Raw genomic sequence first — 16,783 nt, 5'->3', positions numbered from 1 at the left:
GGGATGGAGGGAATAGGAAGGTAAAGGGAATACACAAAATGTGTAACTTCAGACGTGTACAGGAAATTAGCTGTTTCATGGGCATGGTTTCACAGAAATGCAGAATTAGATCTTCCCAGAACAGAATGATAGCAATAACCACGTGTGCTGGAATGCCGTAATTTGCCACAGACAGAGATTCTATAACATGGCAACAAATCCAGTAAAACAGATAATTTGTAATTAAGCATCATTTGTCAATGGAATGAGCTCAGATGTGATCCAACAACCTTGAGCAGGGGAGACTGGAATACATAAAACGGTGTTAATTTAAAGGAATACTGATGAACAATAAAGGAACATAATGAAAAAATGAAACTTATTAATCAATTCTATTTTTACAGAATATTCACAATAGTACACTTCAATTTATAGCACTGAGTACATAAACTGGACAGGTTGAACAATATTCACAGTTTCGAGGAAGGAAGTAATTTCCTACCCTTACTTCACCTTTCTGGTGTACTGTAACAGCTATAATATAGATACTTAATTTCAATGTCTTTACTTTAGCCCCTTGTTGTAACTACAAAGACGACACGCGCAATGCGGTCGATTGTATACACTGTTTTATTTACAAATTATAAACACATTATATTAGTGTGGAATGTGTACATAATTTGTAAATAAAACAGTGTATACAATTGATAGCATCCCGTGTGTGCGTCTTTGTAGTACAACAATGGCGATCGTGTGACATGATTGAAGATAATTTTGGTAGTGAATAAGACTAAGTGGATCAGAACAAAATGAAAGCGAGATTGGAAAAAAGTCTGTAAACAAACTGCAAAACGAACTCGCAAAAAGAAATCTTCCGATGAACGGCAATAAAAAATCATTGAAGACATTGAAGAACTCATTGAAAACGGCGAAGATCCCGAAAAGTTTTTTATTGATGTGGACGAATCACCGGACCTGTCATAGGAAGAGGAGGTAAATATAATCAAAATGTGTTCCGACTTAGTGAGCATGATACAATCAATGACAAAATCTGAGACGTTAACTCACAAGTTAATTCCACCTTAACAGAACATATTTTGAAGGTAGATGATAAGATTTCTGAATCTAATACCGTTTTAACTAGACAAATATCTTAAGTGTACACACAGGTTTACAATGTAGAACAGTGCCCAGAATCGAAAATTTCAACCGTAGATGATAAAATTTCATACCAAATTAGAGACGTTACCAATCAATTAACACAGCAGATATCGGACATCAGGTCAAAACTGGAACAGGTTAAGCAGATCGATAGTAGGGTAAGCCAGCTGGGAGAGGACATCTTGAACCTCAAGAAGAAGGTGGAAATCCAGGTTTCCGGCATCAAACAACAGGTTGAGGGGAAAATTCCTACCGTTGAGGGAAATTTTAGGAGCCGTATTTCTGACACTGAAGGAAGGTTAGAAAACCGCATTTCGACCCTCAAGGGAGATGTGCAGAATTTGAGAGAGAGCGTCCTGCACGCGGTAGAAGATAAACTCGAACAGGACCTATCACCACACCTTCAAACCCCTCAAACCTAACCGGCAATACAGGACACCTAGACCCGAAAGTGATTATAGAGAGCCTTCCGGAATTCCATGGGTGACTGGAAGAAAACACCAGACTAGCTACATCAAGGGATCAATCAGTCTATTAGGAAGGAATAATCTACCAAGGACATCTTAGTTCAACTCGTCACAACACAGTTAAGGGGGCAAGCTGCTACTTGGTGGAATGATTTGAAGGGGTTAAACTTAAACTGGACTGACTTCAAGAGGGAATTCCTTGCTAGGTTTAATTCCGAAGGGGTGAAGAGCTCTGTGAAAAGGAAGCTACTGACTGATGTACAACCCACTGGCATGAGAGTTAGCGTGTCCGTCCTCCAGAAGTACCAGCTCTTTAAGCGGCTGCATCCTGATGGAAGCGAGAACAAGATCTTACTAGACCCCGTAGAGCTACTCCACGGTAACATTAGACCCCTAGTGAAGGTATCGTAACCAAGATCCTTTGATGATCTGCACAGAATCATCACCCAGTTAGAAGAAGAACACAAGCAGAAAGCCACGGAAGAGACCATTTCGGTTAGGAAATGCTACCAGTGTGGAAGAACGGGACACCTGAAGAACAAATGCCGCACTCTGGCATCAGGAAAACTGGGTCCGGCCCATTCTGGATTAAGTGGGGATGGGACCGGGAACAGGAAAGTGCCTCAAGACCCGATAGACAAGCAGCCCTGGACAAGTAGGAGAGGGATTGTGAGCAGAACAGATCAACCTCGCCCAGCTATCATCTTGACGATAGGGAACAATAATTTTTCAGCCATACTCAACAGCCAAGCAAGCCATTCATTCGTGAATAGGACAGTTGCCATATTACTACCGCCTATGAAGTCTCAACATTTCGTAAGGGTAGTGGGAGCAGCGGACGGGGTAACCTATTCCATCCAAGGACAGACTAACCTAACCGCTAAATGCATGGACCTCCCTATAGTAATTAACATTGCAGTGATTTAGAAAGTAATACCCGACATTATATTAGGTCATGACTTTTCGGTAAAATGCAAGGTGATCCTAGACTATACAGCTCATGAAGTCTTGCTTGGAAAAGATAGGCAGCTGAGGATTGCCTGGCAAGATGGAAACCCCCAGACTCACAAGGATGAGGAAGTTGACGTACACCTGGGAGATATCCTGAGGGTTGCCTGGCATGATGGAAACCCCCAGACTCACAAGGATGAGGAAGTTGACGTACACCTGGGAGATATCCAGTTAAGGCATCTTCTAGGCATCCGGAGATGGAACTTGAAGCTAGGAGCACCATTGTCGAGAGGGAGTTTCCACCAAAACACCAGAGTGAACTCAGTGTACCTGTTCTTTTGACCATCGCAAAGGAATTTGATCTGGGAGTAATCAAGCCATGGCAAGAACAAGACAAGCCTTGTAGGACCTTGATGCAGTGGATTAGGAGACAGAACACCAATAGTCGACTCGTCCCGAGGGAAATGAAGATGTGCTACAAGAACTTCTGGATTGATGGAGGACCCTTAATGTAAAGATCTCACGTCTCTGACACTCCTGCAGTAGTGGCGATCCCTAGACAGCACACGACAGACATCCTTGAGAAGTTCCACGATAGCACTGAAGCCGGAAATCCAGGAAGTGAAGAGACATATCAGTCTATCCGACGAAGATTCTTCTGGGTCAACATGCGGAAAGACATCCTGGACTATGTGAAGGGGTGCTACATCTGAGCCTGCACCAAGGCAAGCAACAGGAGGGCAGATTCCAGTCAGTGAGGAAGATGGCCGCAACGCCCTTGGGAAGTCAAAGCCCTGGACTTGATGGGTCCTTACCCTAGAATACCAAGGGGTAAAACAGTACTCCTAGTAATCACCGACCTCTTCACAAGAAGCCATGACGGGACGTATCACCAGTCTTCTACAGGATGAGGTATTCAGCCGCTGCGGTCATCCACTGTGCACTGTGTCAGACAACGGGAGTCAGTTGATATAGACGCTGATTCCCATAGGGAACCTGCAATATTTGTCCTGAATGAGTAAATTTATAACACCAATATAAATGGTCCGTTATTGGACATTATAAATTTTCCAGCTAACTCATTCCTGGTTGCCAGCGTTCTGCCCGAGTGTGCTAAGTTGGGCTCATCAGTTGGTAAATAGCACACCCACCTAGACGCAGTTCACATCAAGGAAGTGGCTGCAAATTACAGTATGACTGAATGGGGTGTGGAGCACTGGACTACCCCTATCTACACCCAAGGCCAATCAAATAGAACCATGAGCTCAAAAGGATGATGCTACGAGTCCACCTAACAGAGAAGGAATATCAACTGTGGGACCGTCAGATACCGCAGTCACTCTTTGCCCTGTGACAACGCAACAACCGTGTTACTGGCTATTCCCCAGCGGAGCTATACAGCACCGGGGATTGGGAAATTCGTCCACAACCCACTTCTGGTTAACATGATGCAGTTGTTTCCCTAGCAGAGTGGCAGCATAAGCAGCAGCAGGACGTCAAGGAAAAACAAGCTTTGGCCGAGAAGAGATCCCTTACCCAGACCAAGGCTCAAGATGTCGAAGAGACCCAGATCTTCCTACCAGGCCAACATGTACTGCAACGTAACCACCCAGTCAGTAATACGATTCACGCAGATCTTGCACCTAAGTGGGTTGGTCTTTAGTAAGTAGACACCATAGCCCTGCTGCTTAACGACCTACTGTCAAGGTCCATGCATCGGAGTTGCAGCGAGTCACCCAACTGTTGCGCATACAAAGTGAGCCTGATACTGCCATGGGTCCACCTGGAGGAGAGGCTACTAATGACACAGCACAATCTGGTCATGAGGAGAACGCCTCAGCAACTACTGAGGCTGACAGCGAGGCAACACCGTCCCCCGACACGGCACGATCCGATCAAGAGGTGGAGAACACATCCCGCAACGTCGAGGAAGAGAAAAGATATAATCTACGACCAAGGCAAGGTCGATGAGTGTGACAGACTGTTGAGATTGTTTCAGGTTATAGGGGAGATATTGATGCAAGTGTAATGGACTAGTCTAACTTGGAAACAATTCTGTAACCCATAGGTAAATAATGAAAATATCAAGCCCGATTAATGTTATAATCATTATTATTATTATTATTATTATTATTATTTACGCAATTATGAACGGACTTTATTTGGTATAAATCACGGTCATAACAAAATGTACCGAGCTTGGTAGCTGCAGTCGCTTAAGTGCGGCCAGTATCCAGTATTCGGGAGATAGTGGGTTCGAACCCCACTGTCGACAGCCCTGAAGATGGTTTTCCGTGGTTTCCCATTTTCACACCAGGCTGTACCTTAATTAAGGCCGCGGCCACTTCCCTCCCACTCCTAGCCCCTTCCTATCCCATCGTCGTCATAAGACCTATCTGTGTCGGTGCGACGTAAAGCAACTTGTAAAAATAAAAAAACAAAACGTGAGGTTATGTCACGACATGTCTGCTGTATGTACATTAACATGAGTTTATTTAATGTAACAACACGTAATTAATAGTATATAATTTATTATTATGATGTATATGATGTATAAATCCAGTGTAATGTTGTGCAACACATGGTAATAGTCCAGAAGAATGTGTCTTAATCACTGAAGTTGTATAAAAAATTCCATTTGTAAATAGGTTATTGGAGACTCCAGAAATCATGAGAAAACATGCTGCATCATACCTTTCTAGAAGCCTGGCCAGGCAATATATATAAAGAGGCAGTCTTGGGAGCTGGAGTTGAGTTGTTAGCGAGAGTTGCTAGTGAAAGTCGTTAGTCAAGTATGTGAACTTATGTTGTGATTTTGTTGTGTTGGTAGTTGGTTAACATGCTAATGTTACAGTCGTCTTCGTCGTCTTCTTCTTCTTCATAGCAATGCTCTGTTCAAGACGGAAGTTTATTAGCGTGTGTATATAATGTGTATATAATTTGTAAATAAAACAGTGTATACGATTGACAGCACCCTGTGTGTGCATCTTTGTAGTTACAACACCCTTCATTACGTACAACTGAAATGTTAGAATGATATGTGATAGTTAAGTTTCCAAGTTTTCACTAGTTCCTAAGCCAGAATGCAGCTACTGTCTATCAGTAGTACACTTCTTTCTTTCTGTTTGGATTGTTTCATTCTATCTTTCTTATTTGAATATATAATAAAAGAGATAAAAAATAGCAAAAAGGCAACTTTACAAATAAATGGCACATAGAATGCAGTATGAAAACTCTATAACAATAAATGACTTTTTTTTTTGCTATTTGCTTTACATTGCACTGACACAGATAGGTCTTATGGTGACGATGGGATAGGAAAGGCCTAGGAATGGGAAGGAAGAGGCCATGCCCTTAATTAAGGTACAGCCCCAGCATTTGCCTGGTGTGAAAAGGGGGAACCATGGAAAACCATCTTCAGGGCTGCTGACAGTGGATTACGAACCCACTATCTCCCGGAGGCAAGCTCACAGCTGCGCGCCCCTAACTGCACGGCCAACTCGCCCGGTAAATGACTCATTAAAAACTGAGTACAATACATCAAACCTGTCTTTCAATTACGGGATTCTTAGGTGTATAATATCTACCTTCTCAGCCTCATACTCCTCAACATACTCGGTTTTATCCTCCTCTGGCAAGTCCCGCCACATTTGCCCGATGATTTTACCAATTTCCCACAGCTTCAACTCAGGATTCTGAGCTTTCACTTGATCCCATACTTTACGGCTATATCTCATGTAGGGCATCAAGGGCTTCTCAGGGGCTTTTGGTGGTTTCGGTATCCGAGTGTCTCCCTGTGAAAAGAAACAAAATTATATGAAAGATTCAAAAAGTCAGTTACACTTAATAACAGCAAGTCAAGAACATTTTATCGAATAATATATTACAATACAATATGACATAGATATACTATACACTAATTAATACAATTACAAACTGTACACATGTCTGAATGTTCAAGCCATAAAATACAATTTGTTTTATGTTGCACCGACACAGATAGGTCTTATGCCGATGATGGAATAGGAAAAGGCTAGGAGGGGAAAAGAAATGGTGATTGCCTCAATTAAGGTACAGTCCTAGCATTTGCCTGGTGTGAAAATGGGAAACCATGGAAAACTATCTTCAGGGCTGCCAATAGTAGGGTTCGAACCCACTACCTCGCAAATGTAAGCTAACAGCTGCAAGACCCTAAACGCACAGCCAACTCACTATGTGCCTGGACGTTCTACTTACCTGATTCCCTTATGATAGGAATTGCCTCTTGGACATGAAGTGATTAGAAAACTGGTGTCTGCAACTATTCAATGTTGACAAAATAAGTAGGTAACTTATGTACTGTATTTATTTTAATCATGGCTAGTACACAGCGTTAGACATACAAATGTAAATTTTAAAAACGTCTGACTTTGTGGTCAGACCATCTTAAGAGATCTCCTGACCAAAGGTACGCTAACAAATGACACCTTGCAACAGCTCTTTTCAGAGCCAAACAAACCCTTAGGTCCTGCCTTAAGAATCCTTCAGATTAACAGTAGGTAATGGAAAAGAACAAACGAGTGCAATTCAGGTCATACACAGAAAAACAGGTATAAGGAAAGGAATACACAACAAGAAAAACTCTGACAGGTCAGTGTACAAAGAGGAAGAAATAGGAAGATAACTCAAAAAGGACAAGGACAATACTGATATACTGCCATCTAGAGATAGATTGTCTCTCTCCTCATCTTTTCCTTCTCAACCCCTGATGAGTTCGTTTCTGCTTCCCAGCTTCATCAGTAAGGCATGCTTTAACATTCATTCAGGGGTAACATTGACAGGCCTTCAGTCTTGACGTAGAAAGTGTAGGAAAAGGAGAAAGCTGGATAAATGAATGAAAAAGGAAAACAGAAAAGGATAAAGAATAATACACATGGTAAAAGAATAAAAATACAACGCCAACACAAAAGGAGTAAAGGAACCCAATAGGTCAATATAAACTTTCCCTTTTTCTTTATTTAACCTGCTTTCTTCTTATCTTATACTTCCCATATCAAAACTGAAGATCTGTCAACTATGCCCGTCAAAGAGCATTAAAGCCTGCTCTCCTGATGGTGGTAGGAAACAGAGAACGAGCTTGTGGAGGAATGAGAATAAATCAATGTAGAAGATCTTTTATTTCTTTTATTTTTTTTTACAATTTGCTTTATGTTACATTGACACAGGTAAGTCTTATGGCAACGATGGGACAGGAAAGGCCAGGAGTAGAAAGATAGCGGCCTTGGCCGTTTTAAGGAGAGACCCTACCGAGTTTCCAAGCCAAAATTGTTCAAAAATCAAAATTGAGGTTTTTGCCCTAAATATTACTCCATTCCTTGAGGCACACAGCTAAATAATTTTTTTTTTGTGTGGCCAATTTTAAATCTTCTGCTGAGGTATTTAAAAACCCCTTCATAAAACCATGCCCCCTTCCTCCAATATATTTGGAATTTCTGCTTTTTAATTTCCGACGATTCTTGGATTACTGGTCTGTGTTGTCATATATGGAGAGTTTCCATAGTTATGTACACACAGAAACATTAGATGCTGATGATGCTTGTTGTTTTAAGGGGCCTAACATCGAAGGTCATCGGCCCCCAGGAACATTAGAAATAATCAAATTAACCAGTTCTTCCATAATGGATGACAAATCATGTTGAGGAGAAAATGCTGAGGAATATTCCAAGATTCAAAATTCAGTGTGGGTTCAGCGTGTTCAATTTACCAATAATTCTTAACTGGAACTAATAACTTTACACTCATATGCAATGTGGTTTAGTACAATGGAATATTCAATGATTTTTAGTGAAAACTATTCTAATATTTCAACATTCAAAGACTGATCATTACTGCTAGGGGTACACATGTTTATCTATAAGGGTTTAATAAGAAGAGTAGAATGTTAAGAACTGTTGCTGAGGAGAGGAAAAGGGCCAAGGAAGAATAAAGATATGGTGATGGGATGTTCTGATGCAGATATTGTAATTTTTAGCTTTTTCTCAAAATGTTGTTAATGCAATAGTTTTTGCCTGCTCATCTTCAAACCTGGCATGCCTATACTATCATGCAAGATGCATAAAAATTGGTAATCATTTTGAAAAATAATGATACCTGACAGAGATACCTTGAGATAAATGTGAACATTTGACAATCTCTAAAATGAATGCAAAAGGTTAAGAGACGAAGTACTCAAATAGCATCAATAATATTATTTTTCAAATAATACCAATAATTATTCACATACCTGTAAAGAACTACTACAAAAAAGTTTCAAACTAAAAACAAAAGTAAAAACAAAGTTTGCAATGGATGTTTTGAATTTATTCAAATTATTTTTATAAAATGTGTTATAAATCTGAAACTATGAGTCAAAAAATATTTCCAAATTTTATAATAATCTTAACTTTGGCAACATAGATGAACTCTCAAAATATGGTGAATATTGGATGAAAATGACAAAACTAACAAAACTCAGCAAGGACCCCATTAATTAAGTTACAGCCCCAGCATTTGCCTGGTGTGAAAATGGGGAAACCATCTTCAGGGCTGCCGACAGTAAGGTTCGAACCCGCTATCTCCCGAATGCAAGCAGATAAATAGTCACCTTGTGATTACTCCAAATGCTATCACGAACCTGTAGCATGTCTACTGTGATAAGACGCTGATGGCCTTTGTAGATGATGAGAATCGTCTCAGCAGTCTTGATTGAGCTGCTAATATTTCACTACAGCTGGATCTTGCACTGTGGCAATTTCATGATGAGTCTCAATACAACTATGATGTTTGGCTCCCTACCAAATACTGCACTGTTCCACTCCCAACTTAGGAGTTTGTTTCCAGTTGAAGTACCAATATCGACTCGCAATATGATGCGTTGCCTACTGCCAGTGAGAGAGTCTCTGTAGGAAGATGAGATCATGAATTCTGCACTGTGTTTGTGCTAAGTTTGTTGTGCAATGCTGCCACATTTGGGTGGTATGTGTAACATTCTTTTTGAATCTTCTTCTATGCATCTTAAAGAGTAGAAGACAGCTGATGCACAATTTCTGTATCAGGGGAATACAGCTCACATTCTCCTCAGAACACAATGAAAACTGCACAGAAATAGACTGAAAGGACTGAAATAACAGCTTTTTGAAACAAAGTAAATAATATGAGAAGATCCACAGGACTGCACAATACCCCACAGCGACTGCGTTTTAGTAATTTCCTTCCAGTCTTCAGTAACACCGATCCTCCAAATCCCATCTTTTATTCTATTTAATCATCTTGTTCTTGCATGGTCAGACTTTCTCCTTATATTCGATTTGTAGTCTAGAATTGGCTCTTGTCCATTCTAGGAACACGGTCCACTTACTCCCGATACTGTTAGCATCTTTGTATATATCCTGAAGTTCAGTGTTGTGTCTTGTTCTCCATTTTCTGTGGTCCGAGTCTTTTACAGAACCACAGATACTTTTAAGTACTCTCCTCCCAAAGAAAAAGAAATATAAGGAGATCTTGTTTACTAACACACTGCATCTGACAAAAGTATTAAAAACCAGGAAGAATCAGGATCTTACAGATTTGAATTTTGAAGTTTATTGAGAGTCTGTATGATTTTAATAGAGAACGGGGGCTGTAGCAGCAACGATTTCCAGCTTGCAGATGTGAACTAATCTGATCTCATCTCATCTTTAAGTGATCTCTTTTCTGTAACAGTGAAAACTTCTCACAATGTGTACATCTCACGTTACTCCAGCTCTACCAACTGCTTACAAGTTAGGAGGGGATAGACTGTCTAGTCTTCATTTAAAACCAAATCAAACTACTTTCCTGCTTGTCAGTGTTCTACTCACACATTTCAGCTCCTCATTGATGGCTGATGAGTAGTACCACATCGTCTATGAACGTTAAAATGATAACATTTTTTGCAGCAATCTGCACACTACTACAATAGTGTTCTTGCGTTTCTTGAAAGGTTTTCTCAATAAAAGTTTGAATAACAGTGGCATAGCCCATCACCTAACTGTTATACTACACCTGTTTCACTTCAGATGATCTTTGTCCCTCAATAGGAGAATTTTTTGAAGTTCTCTGTGGTGGCATATGCATATTCATACAAAGCACATTAACACCCAAATTGTTGGCAACATAAAAATGTGTAAATGACAGTACATCAGCTGATACCTTGTCCTACGACCACCTTGAGACTCTGGTTAAATGGAGGTGTGATGCAAATATAAGAACTCAACAAGAGAGTTCTCTTAGCCTCTCTCACCTCAATTCTCCATTTTCTACCTACACGTGGTGCTCCTGTTAAGCTGAGCAACCCAGTGGAAGGTTGGGTACTAACCCCAGCGTGAAGCTGGGTCGGTGAGCAGACTGGAATTGGGGGTCAGTGGAAGGCGACGGGAAACTGCCACTGTTAATTTTCCCAAAGCAACCTCATGGCTTTACTCAATCATAAATCAGTGTCCGGAGTAAGTCTCCCAGTCAGATCTCCGGGGCAGACATGGTGGAGAGCAGCCTCTGAACATGCAAATCAATCCAAACCAACCTTGTGCATAGTTAGAAAGATAGCAACCTGAATGTACGAGGTCTCTTACTGACAGGAAAACTGGCTATCGTTGAAAAAGGAATGAGCCTACATGATCTGGACATACTTGGACTCAGTGAAACACATTGGAAAGGTTGTGGCCACTTTGTCACTCACTCGCATAACACCATACAGTAGAACCTCGATAATTCAAAATCAGTTAATTCAAAATCTTGCAGCTCTCGTTTCTGGAAGCATGAGGTACGGTTTTGCATGTTATTTAAATTGTTTAATTTAAAATACGGATAATTCGCAATTCGAAGAACAATGTCGGTCCCGTTACCGAAATTCAGACTTTTAATTCGAAACTGCCTTTATATTTTGAAAAAAAAAAAAAAAAGTAATTTACAGAGTAATTTGAATTCAAAATATCTCCGCATCATGAAAGAACGCGTCTTCCAGAACGTGCAGGGGTAACTTTCCGCACTTTCACCCAATTTGGACGTTTCTGCAGCGTGCTTCATATCTGCTAAGTTCGAGTGGAATCGTAATTATTTTGTAATCGGCGTTTTAAGGAATGCCACAATATCACGTAGCAGATGGCAGTGTGCGCAGAGGCAGACTCCGCGAACACTAGCGATGCCGACAGTTGGCGAAAAAGGGTGGTTTATATAATCAATTCGTACGCACCAAACAATATTGTCAATGCCAATAAGCACCAAACAATATTGTCAATGCCAATAAAACTGCATCGTTTGTTTTATCTTTTTAATACCAATATAAATGAGCTAGCTGGAAAATTTATAATGTCCAATAATGGACCATTTATATTGGTATTATAAATTTGCTCATTCAGGACAAATATTTCAGATTCCCTATGGGAATCAACATCTATATCATCTGATGGCCAAGCAGGCATCAATTTTTAGTGATGAGACAAAGTCTCTTAGTGCATTGGCACTGCCGGTGGCTCCAGTTAGCCTACGCAGTGGCCTCCACGGTATGCACTAGCCAGCGTATTGGTAGGTGTGCTAGGTACCAACTGATGAGCCCACCCTAGCACACGAGGGCGAAACGCTGGCAGCCAAGAATGAGCTAGCTGGAAAATTTATAATGTCCAATAATGGACCATTTATATTGGTATTATAAATTTGCTCATTCAGGACAAATATTTCAGATTCCCTATGGGAATCAACATCTATATCATTATCTTTTTAATGCTGAGGCCAAACGGTCTTATGGTTTTAAAGGAGAGAATTGACAGCCGGGAAATGTACTCTGTTGCTATGCAGTGCACATGGAAGCGAGAGACTTCCTTCCCCCGTCATAGGAAAGTTCGAAAAGCCATGATGTTTTAAGGGCGTCAGGCACTTTCTGTGCAAGTACAAGGCATCTAAAAATGCAAACAGTACAGTAATCCAAAAGATAAAACATTTTTGCACAGGGGAGCCAGCATAATTTGTCCTCGTCATTGAATCATGTTTTTCTTCCTTTCGTTGCATGAGGTTATGTTTGCCACTGATTGTTTTAGTGTCTTCCATGGCAATTGAAATGTTTAAACTGATAATCAAGGTAATGCATGCATTAATGGGTCTTAGAAGTCCATGGCATGAAATCGTACAAGTATAGTCACTGTACTGTTGTTGTAACGCGGACGGAAGCAAGAGATTCTCCCCTCATCATAGGAAAGTTCGATACGCTGCGATCTTTTACGGGCATCGGGTATTTTCCGTGCAAGTTCAAGGCATCTAAAATGCATACGGTACAGTAATCCAATGAATAAAGCACTTCTACAGGGGAGGAGGGGAGCCAGTATAGATTTCTCCCCGTCTTTGAATCATGTTTTCTTTCTTTTGATATCACTGCCTGAAGTTATGTTTGCGAGTGAGTTATTCAAGTGCATTATTTGAATTCTGTAATTGCACCTTGCTGGATACATTTTGGAAATAGATTTTTCCACGGTATTTGAGAGGTTTAAATTGTGAATCAAGGTTAATTACATGAAGTAACAGGTCTTAGAATATATTGTGACGCTGCAAGGGTTGGCATGTCTGAATTACGCGTTGGCGGTTAATTCGAAAACACGTAGTTCGAAGTCCGATTTTTGTGCCCCAACGACTTTGAATTAACGAGGTTTTACTGTATATTTTTCTGGAAGTGAGGATCTGAGTCGGAATGGTGTTGCTGTAGTGATTCCTAAAATACTAGCCAGTGCTGTCATGGGATATGAGCCCGTCACTGACGGAATCATCTCCATTAAGATGAATGCTTCTCCGTGTAAGAACAACTTCATTCAGGTTTATGCTCCTACTGCAGTTGCAATGGATGAAGAAATCGATTAATTCTACGAGTTGATTTTAATGTGAAGATAGGTGAGACTATTGAAGACAATCATTTGAGACATGTGGTTAGAAGACACGGTCTAGGTGTGAGAAATATGCATGGTGAGAGTCTACTGGAGTTCTGTGTTGGCAATAACCTGTCTAGTTGCAATACTATCTTCCAACATCACCCACGGCGTCGATACACATGGATTTCTCCTGGCGTCAGGGTTCGAAATCAGATTGATTTAATTTTGGTGAGGCAACGATGGCGGACTTCTGTACCGGATTGCAAAACCTATCCTGGAGCAGACTGTGGTAGTGACCACATTATGCTGTAAGTGATAAAAATCATTGTTGTCCTTATTGAAGATACTGAACGTGGGATGCTAAAGGGTTTAATGTGTCACCTATTCAATACAATATAAATTTTTAAACATTAGGAATTTATTATTAATTCCGTTTGAGACATGTTACGCCCTTCATTGAGGCATCATCAGTCAAATTACCTCCTCAAGGCAAAAATTTTTCTTGTCTCAAACTGAATTAATAATAAATTCCTAATGTTTAAAAATTTATATATTGTATTGAATAGGTGACACATCAAACCCTTTAGCATCCTACGCACATTATGCTATCCATGAAAATGTGGATCGAACTGAAATTGACCAAGAAAAAGAGTGACACAGGTTTGCATTACTGATAAAAATGTTCTCCAAGATTTTGGGGAAAGAATACGACCAAAACTCCAGCAAGTACAGGAGGATCGGCCTCCCAAACATGGGATAACCTCACGACAATCATTAACTCTTCTCTCCCTGAACCATTTATTAAGTCTCCCCAAGCTAAGTACCCCTGGATATCGAACACCACTCTACTGCTGGTAGAAGAGAGGAGCATACTGAAGAAACGTGGCATTCAAACCAAGCAAGACGAAGAAGCATACAATGAACTTTGCCGTGAAATACAGCGCAATTGCAGAAGTGACAAGACACGGTATCTCACCAGTATTTGTGATGAAATTAGACCATCATAGGCTGAATCAAACACGTGATCCTTTTAAAAAAGTCAACAGCATTACCTGAGAGTTCCACTCAGAAATTTCATGTAGTCAGGCTATGAATCATGATTATAAGCCTGCGACGCTTTCACATTATCAGAGTCAAGGACTGGTACGTAACCTCATTACACAAGGAAGCATTGAAGAGATGAGTGATTTAAATGAGAAGCACATTTAAAACAAAATAGGAATGCTCACTCTGTTTTAATTTCTGAGATGAAATATACTGAAGATTACCAATAATGAGCTGATGCCTGAAAGACTATAAGAGCTCTGAAAAAAAAAAAAAAAGTGTAAACTGATTAAATTAAGGATATGTCTCTGTCAACTTTTCAAACTCTTTCAGGTGCTTTGGAGGAATAATACAGATACTGGGCTGTCCTCTTCTGACAGTTCTTACATTTCACTTCATGACCATCAGCACAAAAGGAACAAACTCAAACCTCTTTTTGCACAGAGCAAAATTAGAATAAGTTACCCACTTCAAGTATCTTGGAAGCACAATCTCCAAAGACAACACTGCCAAGTAGGAAATACTCAGCAGGGCACAGAAGGCATCAAACTTTTACAATCAAATCAAAATTCTACTCTAGGACTAAAAAATACCACAAAAAGCAAAAACCAACCCTGTACCATACTTACTCCATATAGATTCTCACATATGGTTTGGAGGCATATACTCTACTAAACAATGAATACAGCAGAATTCAGGCAACAGAAATGAGATTCATTAGAACTACTCGTATGAATCAAACTACTCCAAAGGATAAAATCATGGATGAAGTAAAGGGAAAAGCAGCTGGCATCGAGGTCCCTATTACCAGCATAATAAAGAAGTGTAGACTTCAGTGGTATGGGCATTTTTTTAAAAAAAGTCTTAACAGCGCGGAAAAGTTGCGAATTGGAGAGAATAAAACGGTGTAAAAAAAAAAAAAAATCGGTTCATTTCTTTTGGCTGCGCACGTGCTCTAAAGTTTGCCGAAATTTGGAAAAATGTATATTTTTACAATAATTTTCTATCTTACGTGTCAATATTTAAATGTAATAGCTCTAGTCGACTCTTACTCAAACTGATAATGATTTAGAAAAAAGAAGGGTTCAAATTGGTTAAGCTCTTTTACTCGCGCAACAGCCTTCAAATCTAACAAATTCCTGCACTCATCGTAACTTGCTTGGGTCAAAGACCCTGAAGCTCTGCCCACCTACCACTCTCGCCAACACGCCGCGCCATTATCGGGTCACATTTATTCTTACAAAATATTTCCACCTATTCAATACAATCTTTTTGTAATGCATATATTTACATTACATTAAGTCTCTTGAAACTAGTTTCGACCCTACATGGGGTCATCATCAGCTATAATCAAATAAACACATATTTTTTAATCGACATATCCTAGAACAATACGTATTCTATTAATGAACAGTATAAAACTAATGATATGAATTGTATGAACAATAATAATATGTGCCATGATGAGTAGTCGAATTCGACCAAGCGCTATGGTTCTGGGTATGTTACAGATGTTAAAATGTTATTATGTACAATAAATGGACACATCAGGATAAAAGTTCCTAACGTAATTACAATAAATTATGCTAAAATGTCGAAGTACAAATAGTATACAAGTAATTTTCTCTAGTAAATTCCAATCTATGTTGTGGCTCAATTATACACTGCTTCAACTAGTGGACATGAGTCATTGGGTAGAATTTAACTCTTAGTACAGAAAGTACAGATATGTCTTCCATTAAAGTCCCGATAGCCCAGCCCTGCGGTGTAGGGGGCAACGTGTCCGCATGTCACCCGGCGGCACCGAGTTCAATTCCCAGCCAGGTCAGGGGGGTTTTTAATTGTAAAATGATTAATATCCTCGGCCTGGGGACTGGGTGTTTGTGTCATCCTAAACGTTCCTTTCCTCACGTTCAACACTTTACACTTCCACCATTTACATAATACATGCACGTTCCTCACATATGGTGCAAGTACGGACAAAAGATCTTCATAGGTCGATGCCCCGAAAAAATAGCATTAAAAAGAAAAAGTCCCAATAATGTTGATATGGCTTGCGAGGATTAAGCAATGCAATTATGAGGACCAATATGAACATGTCAATTGAATATCTTCTAAGATTGTAAATACACACACACTGCGCGTGCTGGTTTGAATAGATGGGAGTCTCAGTCCATTGCAGAACAATTAGGACCTACTGAAATATGTAATCTCAATTCAATACGGATCAATCAAAAATGAAATTTATGACACTTGATTATCATGCCAGTCTGCACTTATTCCTTGTGTCTGATA

The 16,783-nt window shown here is 40.0% G+C and overlaps 1 protein-coding gene across 8 annotated transcripts in view; it reads right to left on the bottom strand.

The window, feature by feature from the left end:
- The window catches only part of LOC136866132 (SWI/SNF-related matrix-associated actin-dependent regulator of chromatin subfamily E member 1), a 221,649-nt gene that overhangs the window by 133,797 nt on the left and 71,069 nt on the right, over positions 1-16,783 (bottom strand). For all 8 annotated transcript variants that reach the window (XM_067142826.2, XM_067142828.2, XM_067142827.2 and 5 more), the window contains one exon: positions 6,146-6,352. In XM_067142826.2, the coding sequence (XP_066998927.2) occupies positions 6,146-6,352 (207 nt within the window). The remainder of the gene's footprint in view (positions 1-6,145; positions 6,353-16,783) is intronic.

The sequence above is a fragment of the Anabrus simplex genome, chromosome 3 (assembly GCF_040414725.1).
Source record: "Anabrus simplex isolate iqAnaSimp1 chromosome 3, ASM4041472v1, whole genome shotgun sequence".
NCBI classification, from domain to species: Eukaryota; Metazoa; Arthropoda; class Insecta; order Orthoptera; family Tettigoniidae; genus Anabrus; species Anabrus simplex.
This window is presented reverse-complemented; position numbering and strand designations above follow the sequence as displayed.